Consider the following 21,145-nt stretch of genomic DNA (forward strand, 5'->3'; position numbering starts at 1 on the left):
AGTCCTGAAGTGGGCGGGGGGTGGGGGGGTGGCAGGGAGAATCAGGAATGGACTTTAACAGGCTGAGTCGGTCATTTCTGCAACCCCTTTCCTTTGCATTTTTCAGATCCCTCCTCTCCTCCCTTACAAAGACACTCATTGACCTGATCGCCTGCAAGGCAAGGTCCGGATGAGTTTTCCCGTGTGACTTTTGACACCATGAGGACCAGCCCTACTCCCGTCTTCACGCTGGGGCTTGAGATCAGCAACTTGTGGCCCCGGTCCTTTGCCCCTACTAGACGTGGGACCTTGTGGCCTCAGCCAACATGTGTCAGCACAGCCACAAGTGTGGGATGTTGAATTCTCAGGTGTCCGTTTTACCCTGCAAGGGAAATCTGTCAGCTCAGGATTTTAGTCCCTACGAATTGAAACGCAAAAGGTCGTATTTTATAAAGACTGACTAGGACTTTAAAGGAACATAATCAGTTGAGTGGATCCACAGAGGAGCTAGGGCTTATGGGAGAGGTCTCGGGATGTGGAAGAGCCTGCACACTAGGACACCCCCAGGCCACTACAGGAAGAACTCTATGCTTTCCTTAAAGTTCCGTAGTTGTAACCGCCCCTCTCCTGAACTTCCTCCCCCTGCTCTCCCCACCTCCCCACTCTATAAGTACCTCTCCAACTTGGCACAGAGTTCAGTGTGTGCCCATGGCTAGCCATGGCTGCATGCCCTGGGTTGCAATCTTCTTCTGCCAACCACCCCCTCCCGCCAGAATAAATCCTTTTTGGGATGAAACACCTAGTCGATATTGTTTTCCAGTCAACGATTTCCTTATTTAGATTATATAGTGATGTTGCTCAGCTTTGTGAATGTACAAAAAGCCAGAGTTTTACACTTTAGAGTGTACGTAAGTAAATTACATCTTCATTTTCAAAAACAAATTTCAAGGCCGTAATAGCCACAATAATCCTAACTCCTGGCCACCACTAAAATACTTTCTGTCCTTGTGGATTCCCCTATTCTGGATACTTTATATAAAGGGAATCACTACACTGTTGCCTTTTGTGTCTGGCTGATTTCACTCAGCGTATTTTCAAAATTCTTTCATGTTGCAGCACGTGTCAGTGCTTCATACCTTTTCATGGCTGAATAATATTCCATCCTATGTATATGCTACATTTTGTTTATCCATTCATGAAGCTAAGGAGTTAAGACCCCTCAAAAACTATCTTTAATTAAAAAAATATAGATTGGTAAACTAGTTTAGACTAATAGCCACAAGAAGGAAGTCACACAGCTCCCTGTTAAGTATTATAGAAATTGCTTGGCCTGGGGCCTGTTAGGCTGTGGAAAAAATAAATAACAGACAGCAGAAATAATGACATAGAGTAAGGTCACAAGATGTATCGCCTTTACCCCTGCATATCAAGATAACCTAGTAACATGCATCGATATGTTTTACAGCCCACAAAGCAAACACACTGAAACCAATGGTCATGATTGAACATATGATTCTGATTTAACAAGTCACCCCAGCCATCTATTCAATTTTTCCCAGCATTCCCTGTAAGCCTCAGCCCTTTCCTTACTAGTCATTAATCCCAAGGCAGCCGGAAACGGTGGCCAGGCCTTGACTAAGGGTCACAGGTATGGGTAAAGATAACATCAGGGCCCAAGTTATGTTTCAGCTCCTGAGCCCTACAGTGGACGACCCCCTGGCCACATCCCCCATGAAAGCAGACTGAGGGATGCCAAAGCTGACCTCAGGACCTGAAATTATGATTTACTGCCTTTACTTCACTCTCAACCAATCTGCAAAACTCATGACCCCGAATCCCTTATTTATGATGTCTTGTGATTTTGCTCTTTAAAACCCCGTCTTATAAAGGAGTTTGGGCTTTTGAGCATTAGCTTCCAATTATTCTGGGTGGCACCATTCATAATAAAATAGCCAGTCTCTCTCCACTGCAATTCTGAGTTAAGTATTTGGCTCTGCTAAACAGGTGGACAAACTCTGATAACATTCAACCATTGAAGGAGTTGGGAATGTATCCACCTTCTGTCCATTTTTGAATAGTGCTACAAGGAACATTCATATAACATATCTGAGTACCTGTTTCAGTATAGGGAGGAGAGAAATAGTAGGGTCATATTGTAATTCTATGTTTAACTTTTTGAGGACCCACCAAGCTCTCTTCTGCAGTGGCTGCACCAGTTCACCTTCCCACGAGCAGTGGCCATGGGCTCCAATTTCTCCACATCCTCAATACTTTTTCCTGACTTGTCTCATTTTAGACATCCTAATGGGCAGAAGTGGTATCACCTTTTGTTTTGATTTGCATCCCTCTGGTGATTAGTGATGTTGAGAATCTTCTCATGTTTACCATCATTTGTATTTCATCTTTGGAGAAATGTCTATTCAAGGCTTTTGCCTGTTAAGTGGGTAGTTTGCATTTTTGTTATTGAGATAACAGCTTTCTATTGAGTGATAAAATCTTATCACCTGTAGGACTTACGAATGTTCATTCTGTGAGGTGTCTTTTCACTCTCTTCATAGTCCTTCGATGCACAAAAAAACTAAATTTTGATGAAGTCCAACTTATATATTTGCTCTTGCATTGCTTGTGCTTTTGGTGTCATCTTTGACAGGTTACCAAATATGAATTCATGAGGATTTCTCCCTGCGTTTCCTTCACTTTCATGTTACCCAGGACGGCCTGCTGGTGGAGGCCAGGATTCCCAACAGAGCCTCTTTTAAGTGCTGGAACTGGGTGAAGCTCCTGATACAGTACGTGCCCCCTAGATAGTTTTTTAATGTGAAAGAACATGAAGTTTAAGGTAATAAAGTTTCCACTTCACATAATAACTACTTAGTGATAATCCTAAAAAATTGTTACTAATCTTTGCCTATGGTTACCCATATATAGTTTCAGGTTCTATAACACAATCGTTTCAACTCTGAAAAATAAATGTTACTTTGTTCTTCCTTTATAAAATTTCTACCCATTTCTCATGGCACTGGCTAGGATAGCTAGTCTACTGCTGAAGGGGACTGGAGTGATGGAGATACCTGTTTGTATATAATTTTCTTGAACAAACTGACCACTTACATATGCGTTCTTTTATAAACATTTCTTTCGATGAGGCCCTTTGAAAAGTTTTGAGAGTTCTTACCTATTCCTAAACTCCTAAGAAATTTGTCATGGATAAATGTTGAACAGCATAAAATGTTTTTATTCTGCGTTTACTGAAATAATCTGAGATAGTTTTTTTAATGTGCTATTCTGGCGAGTTATCAGAATTGGTAATGTCAACCTTATATAAAATAATTGACAAAATTACAGGAATAAGTTAATCCTCTAGAATGGGACACTTTAACTTATCCTCTTAATGAAACATAAAACATAGTAATAGTTGTTAGTATGCAACGGATTTGAAAACCTAGGTAATAATAGCTTCATAAGAAACAATGTAGAAAATTGTATCAAAAATGCATAGTTTTGAATCACATACAAATATGGAAAGTAATTGGACATACTAGGTTTATAATTTAGAGAGAATTTAGCTGTAACAACAACAACAACAACAACAACAACAAACAGAAATTGCCAAAAATGTTCACAAATGCTTATTTCAGTCCTGGAAGTATCCAGAAAAGAGAAACACTGGGTCAGTGCAGCCTCTCAACAACATAACCAAGGAGGTAAGTGTCCTGCACTTGTGACTGCGGTGTTAAAAGTACCAGGGTGGAGGCAGCAAACAGATCTACTATTAGAGGAACAAGATGCTTCCTGTAAAAATCATGTTTTTAGAAAAAACAGAGAAGGAGGGAGACAAAAAAAATGACAGAAGACTGCTCAGCGTGGTGGCCTCAAGAAGTGGCCTGATGGGCACAAAAGAGCTACAGGAAAATACGAAAACATGTGGGAGCCTGAAAACCACAGAGGGTACATGATGAGGGAGCTCCGGTAAAAGTCGGTGCAATCTGCTGCCTAAGCGGGAATTAACAGCAGCCATGGGTTTGGTTGGGGCTGTCCCAGATGGGCAGAGCCAGGACTCAGAAAACTGTGCTGTAATCCAGGCTCACTAGGCTCCTCTGCATCGATGTCTCTTGAGGGTTCAGAAGAACTGAATCATGGCTTCGTCAGCTCTGCTTTCCAAACCTCATGCGACTTCCTCTTCTTGTGACCTTCACCTCAGAACCATAACCAGAAAGACAATGGGATACAGTTTCCCACCTCATCCAAGATGACAACACAATTCAGTAGAACCTTCTGGATACCAGCTTTCCTCTTCGTGCCACAAGGTCTCTCTGTTTAACTCAATGCATCCTGTCCAATGTCCAACCAAAATCAAGGACAATGAGCAGAGACCAAATTATGAACATAATCACATGAGACTGTTCTCTTCCAAAATATTTCAATGACTACTAACTTCTAGCAACAAATGTGGAAGACACGTTTTTCAGTTATGAAAACCAAAGGGGAGGGTAAATATCAAGTCAAACAATTTGAGTATCTGCAGCAGTGGACAAGAAAAGAAATTTCAACAATACAAGTGTTAAATCATGGTCACATACTAGAAATATAATGGAAGGTAGGAATCAATTTTTTTTTTCATCTAAAATTATGTCGAGTTGCACAGAAAACAAAAAAAAAACAAAAACCACTATCACTTCTGGGTCCAAAAGACATTGTAATAGAAATGAGACAAGCAGGACTGCATTTGAATATCAAAAAGACAAAAATCATGACTACAAAAGGAATAACTGATACAGGCAATGAAGACGCCGACATCGTTAAGGGTTGTGCTACCTTGGTTCAGTCATCAATTCAGGGACTGCGGCTAAGGAATCAAGAGAAGGCTGAGACTCGAAAGGGCAGCAATGTAAGTATTAGGAAAGATCACCGAGACCAAAGACATGCCATTGGAGACCAAGGCTGAGACCATCCGCGCCCTCAGATTCCCAGTTACTCTGTACAGATGTGGACAGTGAAGACAGCTGACAGGTAAATATCAATTCATTTGAAATAAAGCACTGGAGGGGAGCACGTGGAGACCCTGGACTGCAAGGAAGCCAAAATAGTGGGTCTTAGAGCAAAATAAGCCTGAAACATCGCTGGGGCAAAAAATGACAAAACTAAAGCTGTCCTACTTCTGGCACATCATGAGAAGGCTGGGCTCTTTGGAAAGGACAATAATGCTGGGAAAATAGAAGGCAGTAGTAAGAGAGGAGACCGAATAGAGATGACTAAGTCCATAACAGAAGCCCTAGGCCTGAGTCTAAGGGGCTGAGCATGGCCGTAGGGACAGGAAACTGCGGGTTCATTCATAGTCAATGGAGTCAGAACAGACTCAACGGCACGTGATGCACACTTACAAAGACAAAATCATATTTTAGTGATTAAAAGATTTCAGTCCTGTTCTGAGTTTGCATGTACAAAATAAGTGAAGTGCTACATCTGAAGGTTTCCCTACGTTCTTTACACTCTTAAGGTTCCCCTCCAGTATGTTTCCTCAATTTTACAACAAGGTATTAAGGGAGAATGAAGGCGTCCCACAGTCTTTGTGTTCAGGGCTTCACTCCAGTGTGTGTCCTCACATGTGCTCGCAGGTTGGTGGGATACCAGAAGGCTTTGCCACACTGCTGACATTCATAGGGCTTCTCTTCATAGTGTGTCCTTGTGTGTTTTTGTAAGGATGAGGACCAACGGAAGACTTTACCACATTGTGCACATTCATATTTCTCCCCACTGTGCATTCTCACGTGTCCTCTAAGGGAGGAGTGACGACTGAAGGCTTTCCCACAGTGCTCACACTCAAAGGGTCTCTCCCCAGTGTGCGTCCTCGCGTGTTCACGAAGGGAGGAGGAACAACTGTAGGCTTTCCCACAGTCTTTACACTTATATGCTTTCACTCCATTGTGCATTCTCACATGCCTTTGAAAATACCGAGAATGCCTAAAGGCTTTCCCACACACCTTACACGCAAAGGGCTTCTCCTCACTGTGCGTCCTCACATGCTCTCGGAGGGAGGAGGAACAAGTGTAGGCTTTCCCACACTCTGCACACTCATAGGGTTTCACTCCGCTGTGCGTTTTCATGTGTCTTCTAAAGTATTTACGACAACCAAAGGCCTTCCCACATTCCTTACACTCATAGGGTTTCTCCCCAGTGTGCGTCCTCACATGTTCTCGCAGGTAGGAGTGACAACTGAACGTCTTGTCACAACGCTTACACTCATAGGGCTTCTCGCCAGTGTGAGTTCTAAAATGGCGTATAAGGTAGGAATAATACCTAAAAGCTTTCCCACACACTTTACATGCATGGATTTTCTGTCCACGGCAACCTCTTATATGACTCCGAAAGGAGAAGGGGCAAGTGAAACCTTTTCTGCATTTCTCACACTCAAAGGAGTTTTTATGACTGAGACGCTTCCCATTTCGCTTGTATGCATGCCCTGCATCCTGACGTTGACAGGGTTTCTCCACAAGGTCCGTGTCCCTGGGAGTGCTGAGACACGGGACACACCTGCCAGCTTCTCCACATTCCTCACAGGGATGGGGCTCATTTCCATTGGGAGAGCCGGGCTGATTCTTCAGGAAAGAACGATCCAGGCAGGTGTTTCCATGCTTGCTACATCCGGAGGGTTTAACTGCATTTGGACGTCTCCCAGGCACAGGAAGATCAGTGATCTGAGTCAGGGTGTCTCCACACTGACGACCTCCGTTACATTCACAGGGTCTCTGCACAAAACAACAGCTGTTCAAACAGGAAGCACACTGTTAGGGACTAACGTCCATAAGTGATGTCCTTGTTAATGAATATTGACGGTGCTAACGATCATTCTGACTATGTGTTTGCCATTTTCAGTGCATGTGTATATTCCTGGCTGTTTACAATGTTACATCATGGAACAACATCAATGTTCTGACTGAGCTCATGCAGAGCCACGGCTCTCACTGTTTCTTATGTCTGGAGTTTCCTGACCACTGTTTGCAACTAAATTCTGTTTCAGACACTCAATATCTACATCACAGTTATGAAAATGGTGTCTTATAAACATTCTCTGAGTGCACTATTGATGAGCTAGGTTAACATTTTTTCTTAAATTTCAAGTTAGTGTACCACTCTGCTGAGGACCCCTGCCCCGTGGAGATGCTGCTCACCTCCAAGGCCTCTCCTGCATTTGCTGCTGATCTGCAACGTTATGTAATGTCCAGGGTTCTTCAAACACAGACCACAAATCTTTTTCTGTGAATCTTACAATTTTCTCTTCACTGGATATTTCCTTCACTAAAATTTTCCTCTGAGAACATGATCCACTGGTTTTGTGCGTGAAACAATCTGCAACAATTGGTACCACATTTAGTTTCTTGGGATCAAGATGGTGGGATAGAGGAAAGCAAATAGATCATATGTGGATTTTTTTTTATCACATACTGATCCCAAAATGTAGACAAATTTAATAAGATGGACTGAACAACTGAGCCAAGAAAAACTCTTAGAGAACCTTGGCTCCTTTGAGACTTTGGCAATAATAGGAAAAATCGGTCAAAATGGCAGCCTGTTCACTAAGAAATAGTTTAAGAGATGGAGACTGATGTTTAAATAAATGTTATCAGAAAATCAAAGTAGAAATGAAACAGGCAAAATGCACGTGTCCAAATGCTCCCTGTAAAGAGCTACAGAAAGTCTTTCCAAGTGCTTTAGGATGGATAAGAAGTCCAATGGGGAACGAGGGAAGTGACAAACGTCACCCTTTTCACACACACATTAAGTCATGTTTTTAATGGACATGTACAAATATCATTCCCTTATCTAGAACCTGCTGTTCCCAAGGGTTGCTCCTCTCCTGGTGTTCACAGACAAAGAGGACCTAGAAGAAGTCTTTCCCCACAGGCCAGGTGCCATTGGGACCTCAGATGATGTGTGGTCTGCCCTGCTCCTGCACAAAATCTCATCATGGAGGAGGATGGAGGGCAACAAATATTGCACGAGATGGGCTGACACTATGATCTTCAGGCCAGTGATGCCAGGTAAGTGTGGAATTAATTGCAGCAAGATCACAATGTCAAATGTGTATTAACCCCAGTGCAACTTCTTCAGCGGTGACAATCATGAGGTTGTTTTGACTCCCCCACAGCAAACTGGAGACAAACTAACTGACACTTACAAAATTAGGGAGCATCAGACTTTTGACCAAAATGAATAACTATTTAGATTAATACGTGAAATTTTGTTTTTGTGGAAAAGCCATTTGACTATAGATAGGTAGGTTCCATGAACACTGGAATAATGTCTTTTTTCCAACATATTTTCATTTCCTTGCCCCAGTTAGAACTATCCATTGTCAGAAATACATGTTCCCTGAAATCTAAGCCAAGGGAAGAAGCCATCCTTACCCACAGAGGCCAGGTTCCGGCAGGTGTCCAGCATCACATCTCGGTAGAGCCTCCTCTGAGAATGATCTAGCAAAGCCCATTCTTCCCGGGTGAAGTTCACAGCCACATCAGCAAAGACCACCGCGTCCTGAAACATCCCACATATATTATTTCAACAAGACACTTCTTCACGTAAAAGGATGGGGGAGAATGACAGTCAGGGACCAGGACTCAATTCCCTAGGTCTCCTGAGGTCATATTCTCATTGAATGACAATAAGCAAGCAAACCAAATGCTATACACTCAGTGATGGTAAATGCATGGAACCTGGAAACAAAGTGTGACAACTGATACAGACTTCCTTATACATAATTGGAATGATTTTTACTGAGAGAGCGGATCCTGGGGTAAGGTAAAAACTGAAAAATGAAAGCATCGTTCAGATAACAGAATTGGATAGACGGCTTGCTCAAAGGTTTCCTTGTCAGCGCCAAGACCTGGAACCAGAATGTCAAGATGTCATGAACTCGGAGACGTCCAGGGCGGCAGCTTCATCAGAACAACTCTCGCCTTGGGAGTCACAGTGCCAAGGAGCCTGGTCTAATCCCCTCATATCTGACAGAGGCAGAGACCCCACTCCTCCCAGGGTGAGGTGGACGCTGTGGAAACAGACACAGGCCAGGGCCTGGGGCCTGGCACACGTGCTGTGTAAGAGCAGAGCCTGGTGCCTGAAGAATCTATCAAGCCAGCAGGGCCACCCAAATGAATAACTGAGTGCCTAGAATTCAAGAATTATATTAAAAAAACAATATAAGTTGGACAAATAAAAGAAAGTGTGAAAAAGGAACAAATATTCAGATGATTCCGAAATTAATAAGCACATTGAAGAGGTATTACAAATCACTTGGAGATGTTTTAGATTGGCTGTAATCGGTTAAATGTATAGACATCAGTACACTTAGCTGAGATGATACAAGTGAGCAGATCTGAGAATCTCCGTGTTCACTACAGACAAAAAAGCAGTAGATCAAATACCCACATATTCTAAACGCAAGTCTCAAATGGTTCTTTGGCCAAGTAACAAATACTCAAAAGTCAGTGGCTTCTAATTGTAAAAAAAAAAAAAAAATCGCAGAGTATTACCAAGACCAGAAAGGAACAATTCCAAAAATATTCAAAGGAAAAAAATATTCATAAATATAAAGGCAAAAGGCTTTTTAAATGGAAATCCAACACATAAATGTATATTTAAAAAAAACATGACAAGTCACAACCACATTCATTTCATTCCAGAAAAGAGAGATGGATTAAATATTGATTATTCAATGAAGATATTTTATTCTATTAATGGAAAAAACACACACACACACAATCCACAGATGGTGAGGACACGCCTGTCTCATGTCATTCTTCATTCGTGACAACATATCTAAAAGATGAGGCGGGAACACACATAATCAGAAAGAAATGGTGTCTACATAAAACCCAGACCAACTTCCTACTTTGCGGCGAAACGTTGCAACTGTGCCCTCTGAGGGCAGGAACAGGAAGGTGAGGACCAGCGGGGATACAGCCCATGCCTGTGAAGGCCCAGCCAGCGCTGCCATGCAAAACAAGAAAGTGGAAAAACGTTTACAAGGAAAACAACTAAACTTCCTTAGTGCCTCACGATAAGATTTAGCATTTAGAAATGATTAAATCTGTAACTGACCACGGCAAGGGTGCTAATTATAGCATAACATTAAAAAATCAATTTCAGTTCCGTGTGCAGTGATGTTTTGAAAGAAACCAGCTCATCTCCTCCCCAGGTGCCCAGGTGCCCATACCTGCCTTGGCTGCTGACTGTCAAGGACGCAATGAGCGCCAACAAGGACCCGAAGATAGAATTCATGACACTTTCTTGGTATGTAGGGGGCTTTTTATAAACAAAGTTTCTGGTATATTTCTTACATAAAATATGTTGGGACCTGGCAAGTTTGTGAAGAAGTGTGGGTGTATTAAATTATTTTCACAAACCTGCCTGAATAAAAGGGGAACACTTTTTCCTTTCCTCTATGAAGCCTGTAGAGCTTTGAAAATGGAGAAATATAAGAAACAATGCATTCATTTATAAGATCTTATTCTAGTAAATATATATTTCTTTACAGGCATGTGACATCCTTTGCAAACTCTTATCCCAACTGAACAAAATACTGAGTGAACGATTATCCCTCCAATGATCCATATTAATGGATGTCTCTTAAATCGAGTCTTCACCTCGTCTCTCTTAATTACTGAAGCATGAAATGGTTCAGACAAATTCAAATACCAGTATCAGAGATTCACACATAATCCTCCTTGTCATTTTACTTGATTGTCCAAATATGAACTGCTACTCTTTGGCAAACAGACACATGTCATCCTTTCCTCTAAGTTGGAGCCAACACGGGCTTGGCCGTAAGGGCTTCAATAGCACGCAGAACAGGAGAATATCAAACCAGTCTGACCACCACACTGAGGGGAAGTGCTGGTTTCTATTTAAGATCTGGACCCTGCTGCACAGACCAGGACGGGAGTGAGAGAGGCCGTCCTGTGTCGTTTCTGTACTATCAGAGATGGTGAGTTCAATCAACTCCCATGTATCCTCCGTGATGTGTTTTCAGTAAACTGATAACTGGGATCTTATAAATGGTTTCACATAAAACTGCATTTCAAGTCCTGTTTCTTTTCAGAGTGTTTTCAAGTATCCAAATGTCCTTCACACCCTGAGCTCTTGCTAACAATAGGCAAAGAAATGTCTCTAATCTTGATCCCCAGGACATGCTTGCTTTTTAAAAATCACGAACAGAGAAAACTAACGGTGTAGTTTTACCTTAAAAAATGTTTTCATAGAAAAACCTTTTTTCCTTTTTTAACAGCACAAATGGTTGTGTATCGATCACGTAAAAATATATAAACATAGTCACAGACTCAGATTTTATATACGTTTCCGGAACGATTACTCATAAAAATAAAACTTGGAGTACTTAGAATCACAATGAACAAGCGATTAAAAGCAAATACTTAAAACAAAGTTCTAAAACTGATACTAAGTCTACAGCCATGCCACCATGAACGTGCCCGATCTCGTCTGATCTCGGAAGCTAAGCAGGGTCGGGCCTGGTTAGTACTTGGATGGGAGACCACCTAGAAATACCAGGTGCTGTAGGCATTAAAAAAAAATGTTTTTTAACTGATACTAAAAACTAAAATTTTAAGTTAGAAAATATCTCTAGCAAAAATTATAAAATAATTTAATAAAAATTAGAGGACAGTATTAGATAACACCACAGCAAAATCAGTGCAGGGATGGCATATTTCAGTAAGGAGACTATCACAATTAGATCGAGTTTCAAGAGAATTCCATGGAATCTACAAGCATGTTTGTTTGGAGTGCGTTTTTATCTTGCTTGAACTTTAGAAAAACTACTTCTAAAAACTGAAATGTAAGAGACATTTCTAAAAATAGCTGAGATTTCCCACATAACCATGTGGTGGGATTTTCCAAAAAGATATCAAAGCTTCTAAAGTAAGAAGAGAATGGTGATCACAGAGCAATGGACGAATTCACCAATGGAAAGACACTCAATGTATCAAAACAGACCCATAGTTTCTGACAAGTGGATCCACCCCAGAGTAAGCGACCCAAAACAGGGATATAGATGGTGATACTTTGTCACATGGGGCAGTTACGACTGGTTATCCACAGGGAATAAAATATCATTTCCTAATCCACTTCATGTATAACAACCAATTCGCTATAGATTTACCTGTGACAAATAAGGACACTCTGAGATGAAGTTATAAGCAAACGTGTTGACAACTTGAGAGCTGGGAGAGTTGTCTTACATCAGAAAAAAAGAGTGAGTGACAAAAGAAGAAATGGAGAAATTCAAGTCGATTAAAGTTAAGCAGTTGTCTATCAAAATGTAGAATGAAGGTTTTTAAAAAGAAACAACAAAATGGAGTCACTTGTGCTAAGCCCACGAGAGTTAAGACCCGTCCTCGTGGCAGCTCCTGTCTCCTCTGGGAACGTAGTCTGAACTGGTCAGTCTGGAAGATTCTGGTCAGCATTGATGTGGTAAACTTCACATTGGCCTTTTGTCCCCCAAAGGAGGGTGACTTCACCCAGAATAATCCTTTTATGTTTCCTTCTGACTTCCTGGTCCTGCTTTCCAATTCCTTCCTGTAACTCTTTGGGGCTCCTTTGTACTTGCTGACTGGGATGCTGCTGCCTGGTTCATGAATCCTCTAACAAACACAATTAGATGTTCAAGTTTATTCGGTTGAATTTTTGTTATTTAACAATGAGAAATGATAAACCACGATCTGGGAGAAAATAACAGCACTACTTGGAAATGGAAAAGGATGATAGTACAGACTCGGGAAAAAAAAAAACATAAAAAAAATCAATAAACTCAAATGAATCGAAGGTGAGAAATAACTGAAAACTATCTCACAGATGAACTGCCACTTGTTAGAAATGCTCAACCCCATAAATAATCAAAGACCACATGCGCTCACGAGGAATCCCCGACTCACAGCCTCGAGATGAACGTTAGGTAACTCAGTGCTGAAAAAAACAGAAATAAACACTTATGAGCAACAGTGAGACACATGATTCAGATCAGCACTTCTGCGTAGATCTGAACTCATCCACAACCTACAACCCAGTTTTCCTCCAAGGTACAAGACATTTTGGATGCACTTGCACTTGAAACAAAAACAAGAATGATCGTAGCAGCACTGCCCACAAAAGCAAGAAATAAACAATAGACAACGCATGCCCCACAAGAGCTGCGGGGAATGAGTTTGTTCACTGGGTGACTTGAGCTCAGACATAAGCTCTTGACAAAAAAAACTGAGGCTGAGAAACCACAAGAAGCCGCTGTGCAAGCTTGCCGGTGTATTACTGGTGACAGTCACTGTGGCCAATCCCGCAGAGGAAAATCAAACAAAAGGCGGCCTGGTGGTGATGAACAGATGGAAGTCTGCACTGAGCCACAAGAACCAAGATGGTGGTCACCCTGGGACCAACACCTGGGGTCCTACAACCACCAACAAAATAAAATTCTCACACCTTCAGTTAACGGCACAGCCTTGCTAGGTGTGGGACACACTGGGTCACAGGGCAGCAGATCTTCCCCAGGGGACAAAGGGCAGAGTGGCCAGTGTGCGCAGTTCAGATCTGCAGCCGGCCTCCCACAGCACACGGGGGACCCCGACAGCGCTCAAAGCCCTTCCAAGTGGAGGCCAGGCTCTCTCTGCTCACAGGTAGCCCCGGGTGGCTCCTCCCAGGGAAGGACAAGACCTTGAGCCCCAGGACACCTAATTCTAATCCCCATAGCGCCCACTCTCTCAAGGAGGGAGCCCCTTCCTCCAGGATCTCAGGGCTCCCCAAGGAACAAACGCAGGAGCATGAGTTCTGACTCACCGAAACCCTAAAATCCATAAACCCTTCCAACAGCACTTGAACCCAAGAAGCTAAGTCTGACTTTCACAGACTCACTCAGTTTCTACAAAACACACTAAACGTCACCAACTCTGTGGATGACGCCAAAACCAACCTTCAGGAAGCAGCCTCGGGACCCTGCAGGTGGATCTCCCCTTCCCGGCCTCTGTGGCTTCTCTAAGCACCAACAGCCCCTTCTGGGTGGTTCTGGGGGCTGGAGGCCACGTGCAGGGCAAGGCGCCCAGCAAGACCCCATTGAACCTTCCTTCACCCCCTACCCAGGACCAGCTTTGGGTGCAGCTTGTCACCAACCAGGAGACGCTTCTGCTTCAAGCACCGGGCGTCACTGAAATGTGACAAAGACTTCATCCTAGTATGTGACTGAGACCCCGCAGAATCACTGCTGCCACCTGCATTCAAGGATAAAGCGAGGAGGGGATGCTAGCGCACTCTTATGGTTGAAATAACAGGAAAATGGTCATCCTTTTCAGCGAACATAGCGGTTTTCCTATTATCCACATGATAACAAATTCGAAATCAAATGATCAGAATTAAACACACGTCGGCCTCGCAGGTCGCATTTCACAGAACTTGCATTCATCTTGGACGTCGGCCGTTAGCAGGAGGCAGGACAGGACCCCAAAGTGCCGGAGACTCCACAGCCTGAACGGAAGAGCCACTGTGAATCTTACGAATATTTTAATCCATGCCTCCACCCACCTCGCATGAAGGTGTGGAACTGTGGTCATTTTCTCTGCATTTGTACTGGAGAGAGGATATTTCTGTACTGAGTCTCTTGTTCCCAGCAGCATCGCTGGTTCAGTACTATGAAAATAGGAATGACCAGGGCAGGCAGAGACCTAAGATCCCTGCTACCCTCACCGAGGAGAAGAAATAAGGCAGAAAAAACTGTCACTTCACATCTGCTGAAAGCTGAGGCTGGGATAAGGGAAAGCTCCCAGTGCTGACTCGACACAGGACGCTGCTGACAGGGGTTAGATGACAAATCTGAATCCTCCCTGAGCCCTGTGTTCCTGGAAACACCCATGGAAGGTGTCAGAATCCCCTTCGCCTTTTCGTTCTGGAAAGGGGCTCGCTTCAGGAACCTCCTCCCCCTGGTTTATCCAGGACAATACCGGACACAGACAGCACGAACAGCTGAACTGCTCGTCACCATTGACCACGCAGAGCCAAGGCGTGTTGCGCAGACATGGTTCAGCTTCTCTCTCAACCCCAGACCCTTGTCCTTAGCCTGTGCTCAGCCTGAGCCCCCAGACAGCCCTCTTGAGGACAGGCTAACTGGGACCTGCCATCCCACACCTGATACTTCCTACTTTCATTCATTCCTCTCTATGAAAGCAAAACTCTTTTCTTCCAACTCTTGAGGTGCTTGCAGATTTTATGCTCTCCCCAGGGCACGGTCCCTCTCACACCCCTCGAAGTTATTCTTTTGAATGAACGTGCCCCTTTACGAAATGCTAGTTTTATGTTTCCCACAAGGCGGACCAAGGCTTGACAATTGCCCGTTTCTTACTCAAACTTTACTCCGGCTCCTGTCCCCACAGGCCCACACATGGCCCCCGCCCCTCTGAACAAGCGCTGACACGCAGACAAGGCTGCGCTGACCTGAGCGGAGAGTGTGTTGAGCACAGGGGGACTGTCCCTGTCACATCGCCTTCTGCTCACCTTCCTGCCACAGAAAAGCCCTCTCCTAAGATGTGAGCCTCATTCGGGGTTATTATAGTCTTAGAATGTTAAAAACAAGACAACGGGCCCCAAACAGGGTCACTTATGCTAAGCCCCAAGTCACCAGACTTAGATTTGACTTAATTGGTTTCAGCCCATCCCAGGAATGGAATCTAAAACCTGTCAATCAGGAATTACCGGGTCATTAGTGAGGTCACCTGCATGACAGACCCCACCTTCCCCTAAAGGAAAGTGACCTTGCCACAGTCAGGTTAGCGTAACTTCCTAGTTCCACTCCCTTCTGTCCCTTCTTCCTCGGAGCGCCTTCCTGTCTGCCAGATGAGATGCACCCCATTCACGAATCGTGAAATAAAACCAATTAGATGTTTAAATCTACTCAGTTGAATTTTGTTTTCTTAACAGGAGTAAAGTCTCTCCTTAACGAAGTCTGAATCTGCTTTTATGTGTCGGGTCCTGGGCGGTTTCCCCACCTGGCTGCCCCCAACCCTCCAGGAGCCCCTGACTGCCAACGCCTACGGTCGCCCTGTCCTCCCTCCGCCCCTGCCTAGCCCAGAACTAGGATCTGGACCTGGGGAGTGAGGGGCACGGGGAGATCCAGGACGCCGAAAAAGGACACTCAAATCGGGACCCCCAGGACCCCCACGCAGGGACGCGACAGGACGTCGGGACCCCACTCGGCTGCAGAGGATGGAGGCTCGAGGAGGGACCCCGGGGGTGGGGAGGATGCGCAGGACGAGGGCCTGCGGCCGCTTGCAGCGGATGAGGCCAGTCCGAACCAGCCCGTCCCGGTCTCGCCTCCAGCCCCGATCCCGCGCACTCACCATGTCCCGGCCGCGTCCCGGGCTCCTGGACCAACTCCCTCCGTCCCGCGACCGGGGCAGGGGAGACAACGTCCACGCGGCGAGCGCGCCCGCCCCCAGCCCTGATTGGACGGTGCTCGGGCTCCCCGCGCCTTGATTGGACAGTCCTTGAACCCTCCTCCGAGCCCTTATTGGACAATGCTGCCAGGTCTCTCCCTCCCGATGACCCTGATTGGATAGTAACCAAGGCCCGTCCCGCGGGACCAACCCGCCTCCGCTCCCAGCAACGCCACTCCCCTAGCGTCCTCATCTAGACTATGAGTCCCTGACTCAGTTTCTCTGCGGAGCGCCCCTTGTCCCGAGCCTGGGCAGGACAAGAGGGCCTGGCGACACAGGAGACAGGAGTCGCCGGCGTCGAAGTCACCGTTGATCTGTGCCCTGTGTTTAGGAACAAAGACCCTCAAAATGACGTCATCTCGAGGATGGCTGGGTCGGGCTGGCGTTTGACGTGTGACCTTTGACACAGGAGGCCCGTCCTCTTGCCCCAGCCCCAAGTCTGGGGCTTGAGGTCAGCAACCCAGCGCCCAGGGTCCTTTGCCTCCGTGGGAAATGGGACCCTGCGTCCCAAGTCTGCACGCAGGATTCCGTCTCAGCACAGAACAGGTGTGTGTATTTTAAATCAGGTGTGTATTTTAAATCGGTTACTGTGTGTGTCTCTACAGAATCTTGAAATACAAAAGGCTTGGATAGCCCTGAGGCAATTGAATTCTCATTTTAACCGATTTAAGAAAAAGCTTGAGGGAAAAAAAAAAAGACAAATAAATCTGGGTTGGACCTGAGAATTTTTATGTACGCTGATTAAATTGGGCCAAAACACCTGGAGCATTTCCTATGCCTGCTCATTTCAAAAATGCCCTCCAGCTGTGGCTAGAGTAAAAGTATAAACTGATATCATAATCGCTTTACTTATGAACATAATGATTTTAAAAAGCATCTTCTAAAGTCTGCAAAAAAGGTTTTAATCATTTTCATAAAAATTACAGTGTTTAGGCGAACAAATGTAAGAATGGTTTCCTATGTAGAAAAGATTTCTAATTAGAAATGACTTTTGATTTAGACACTTTTAAAATATGGAGTTTTTGTGTGTGTGAATTAGTATAGAATGCTGCATTCCTAAAGGTCAGACTGAGATTAGAAATGTGACTGGCTGTGCCCACTTGCCCCAGACTCCCCCACTTCCCAGCCCATTACTTTCCTGTAGGACCGCTCCAGCGTTTATGCAGGAAGCAACAGTTTCACCTAAATGTTTTGCTTTCTTAATTTTGTTACAAAAAAGTATATGGTACACACATTGCAATACAATTTGCTTTTTTGGTTCAATTAAAAATAAATTCCACAGCTCTTTCATCTCCATCTGTGACTTCCTTCATCTTTATAAAGGACTGTAAGACGGTACAGATTTAATAACCAGTTCTCTCTATGTAGACACTGAGCTTATTTCCAATCTTTTGCTACTCAAATATTCCTGTATTTGGGGGGAATATAACTGAAAACAAAAGCTGTCAGCCCAATAAACCTCTCGCAAATACAGAAGAGAAAATAAATAAAAAGGTTTATTATTGAATCAGCACTAGACAATGTGACGAGCATTGAAAGCAACCTAAGAAGCTGCAAAGATGATAACAACAAAATACCAAAATATAAAACCATAAAGACAGAAAGAACCCATGGCCCCTTGTATAACCAAGCGGGTACACCATGACCAGTCCTCAAGTGAAAAACCACAGTATTGGTCGCACATAGCTCGTCATCAGTGCTCCTGATAGTTAGGTGACCATCTGTGTTAGCTAACTGACTTCATCAAAAGAAAAAAAACGTGTCCTATCTTTTCGACAGGAGATTGTTTTGTAACCTGCAGAGAAGCACTAGCAGGAGGTAGGCTCCCACCCTCCCAGAAAAACCGCATGAAGAGCACTATCTGCCTTGACAATTGCATTTCAAAGAGAGGACTCTCAGGCCCCGGACGGACTACTGGGTGGTAAAGCTGGAAAGAGCCTTATTGGGTTTTTTAAAGGTTTACATACATTTCCAAGGACAGAGAAAGACACTCTACAAGTTCTCAAAAGAAAACACTCAGAAAAAGGAGGAGGTAAAAATCTTTCCTTACTTTCCACAAGGAGAATTAAGGCTCTTATTTTTAACTTGCTTTCACATCTATAAAAAAAAGGTATGTATCAAGGGATCCGGTACAAGAGCATTAACCTCCTCCAAACTTAGACTGAAATCAAAACCGGGAGGTGGTCACATAACATGGTAAAATAAATATTTGAAAATATTTTTTCAAGTTTAAAAATTGTTTTAATTTCTATTGCAAAGTACGTCGTACTCAGAAGAGTGCACTAAATGTTTTACGCTTAGTTTTAATAACTTAAGTAAAAAATTGCTCCGTTTAAGATATAATACATATGCACTGTAGACTGAGCACCCACATTCATGGACTGGGGCAGCTGCTGTCCCCCGGGGGTGCCCCACCCCGACTCAGAGCCCTCCAGCCCCTAGACATAATCACCACTCTGAATTTTTTGGTTCAATGTTTGATTTAATTCTGCCTCATTTGCAATTTTAGAAAATGAACATGACCAGAATTACACTGAAAAGCCTTTTCTGGGGTGTGTGCATCTGTGTTTTGTTATATTTCTTTATACCTGACCTATATCTACATTTCCTTTAATTACCTCCAAAATGTCCTTTAGAACCTGTCGCCCTCAGATCCAACACAAACCTGGCGTTGCATCTTCTAGTATTTTAAGGAATTATAGAGTAAAACTGACTTCTTTCGAAGTTCTGTGAATTTTCATGGAAGTATAGCGTTCACAGGATGAGCTGTGCGCCCCCGAAATTCATACCTTGGGGTCCTGATCTCCAGCACCTCAGAACGTGGCTGTATGGGAAACAGGGATCTCTACAGAGGTCATTAAGGTAATGTAAGGTCACTGGGGTGGGTCCCAGTCCAATCTGACAGGTGTCCTTATGAAAAGTGCTCGAGATACAGACACGCAGAGGAAGCCCACATGAGGACACACGGAGGACGTGGAGTCTGCGATCCAGGAGTGAGGCCTCAGAAGCCAGTCCCACTGTCACCAGGCTCAGACTCCCAGCCGCCAGGGCTGAGAGGGCACAAATTTCCGCTTTTTATGCCACTCGATCTGTGTTGTTTTGTGGCGGCCCCAGCGAAGTGTTTACTGGCATGAGGACAAGCAGGCCAACGGAAAGGGTTTCACAACTCCAGAAACAGACCCCACACACATTTAATTTTCCCAAAAGGCGCTAAGGTAATTCAGGGTAGAAATGATTCTGGAACACCTGGAAATCTCTGTATAAAGTAACTCATCCTAACTTCTAGGAACAAAAATTATTTTGAGATGGATCATAGACCTAAGTGTAAAAGCTAAATTAAAATGGAAAATAACAAGTCTTGGCTGTTCTGAAATGTAGGTTTTACTGTTACTCAGGTATGGTGAGGCCAACAGGGCAGAAGGCGAGTGCCACCCGAGAAGATCATTTGTTACAGCTCCTCAGAGGGGGCACACCCAGCCACCACACTGGGCCACTCTGGGCAGCAGCAGGTGGCCAGGAGGCAGAAGGATGAAGGGGGAGTGGGGGCGAGCGCCCTCACCATGGTTTCTGTAGGACGGAATGGGTGAGGCATGGGAGGCAGGTCTCAGGCTGGCTGTCGTAACTCCAGGGGGCTCTGGGACAGGGGCTGCCCCGAGGAGTCTGGCATCGGGCCCTGGGGTAATCAGAGCAGACAGAGTGGCCACCGTGAGGAGGTAGAAGGTGGCCTCTGCGTTGACTGGTTTGCATCTGACAAGCAAGGTCCTGAAAGAGTTGTTTACTGTCTCAAAGACCTGGCCACCCTGAGAGGTGCCTTCTCTCCAGGTTCACTGAGGCCCCCAAATGTCAACGCATCAGAATACAGAAAATAAAAAGGCATGAGTAACACATTGGTGAGGATGTGGAGAAACTGGAACCCTTGCGCAGTGCTGGTGGGAATGGAAAATGGTGCTGCTGCTGTGGAAACGTTTGGTGGTTCCTCAAAAAGTCCCACGGATGACCGCCTGAGCCGGTAATCTCACTCCTAGGTATACAACCAAAAGAACTAAAAGTAGGTGTTCAAACAGGGGTACACCAGATGTTTTCCCTTCTCCGCGCTTCCCCTTCCGGTCCCGGGGCTGCCGGGAGCGGAAGAGGAGGTGGGCCTTGAGTTTGGGATTGGTGGAGCCTCAAGGGTGGGCGGTGCTATCCACCTCCTCCAATCGCTGAGAAGAGCTGGGACTCCGCGACTGAGCCCAGGGGCTGGATCCTCCCCTTTAGGGCGTGTCCGAAGCTGGAATGGCACTGTGGGCGTGGCTGACGCGGGATCCTCTCTGGGGCGTGGCTAGGACCAGAACGAGAACCAACTGTGAAGCTGGGGGCGTGCTCACCGTGCCCTCCTAGAGCGCCTAGGTTACCGTGACACACAGTAAAATCTTCTGCAAGCAATAAACGCTTATTTCCCCCAACGCTTTCCTCATGCTAGCACACTCCTGTAAAAAGATATTCCCATTCTTGGAATGTTTCTTCCTTGAAAGTCTTATTTCTTCCAGAAATGGGGTTATATTTTTGTGCGTTCCTTTCTTCCATGTGGCTTTTCTTACTAATAAATGCGTTGTGATGTTCTATCCTGGCCACTGGATGGCGACCTAGCTCTTATAGTCACATTTGTGAATATTTTTGTTTTTGTGCGTTAAGTAGACCCAGGAAAG

At 44.6% G+C, this 21,145-nt stretch overlaps 1 protein-coding gene, 1 long non-coding RNA gene and 1 other non-coding gene across 3 annotated transcripts; 2 read left to right on the forward strand and 1 right to left on the reverse strand.

Annotated features, from left to right (window-relative positions):
* Positions 1 to 1,369: 1,369 nt before the first annotated feature.
* Positions 1,370 to 16,468, reverse strand: LOC120583748 (zinc finger protein 77-like). Its single transcript, XM_039839182.1, has 4 exons — positions 16,362 to 16,468; positions 8,385 to 8,511; positions 7,149 to 7,326; positions 1,370 to 6,741 (listed from the first exon to the last, which is right to left on the reverse strand). The coding sequence occupies exons 1-4, from the start codon at positions 16,362 to 16,364 to the stop codon at positions 5,553 to 5,555; spliced, it is 1,497 nt and encodes a 498-aa protein (XP_039695116.1). The 5' UTR covers positions 16,365 to 16,468; the 3' UTR covers positions 1,370 to 5,552.
* LOC120583763 (5S ribosomal RNA) lies at positions 11,435 to 11,553 on the forward strand. The gene has a single exon (XR_005647867.1). It is a non-coding gene; the product is annotated as a 5S ribosomal RNA (ribosomal RNA).
* Positions 16,469 to 16,613: 145 nt separating the features above from the next.
* On the forward strand, positions 16,614 to 18,693 carry LOC120583753 (uncharacterized). Its single transcript, XR_005647864.1, has 2 exons — positions 16,614 to 17,003; positions 18,237 to 18,693. It is a non-coding gene; the product is annotated as an uncharacterized LOC120583753 (long non-coding RNA).
* The last annotated feature ends 2,452 nt before the right edge of the window (positions 18,694 to 21,145 follow it).

The sequence above is a fragment of the Pteropus medius genome, unplaced genomic scaffold (genome assembly GCF_902729225.1).
Source record: "Pteropus medius unplaced genomic scaffold, Ma_sr-lr_union100, whole genome shotgun sequence".
In the NCBI taxonomy this organism is placed as follows: Eukaryota; Metazoa; Chordata; class Mammalia; order Chiroptera; family Pteropodidae; genus Pteropus; species Pteropus medius.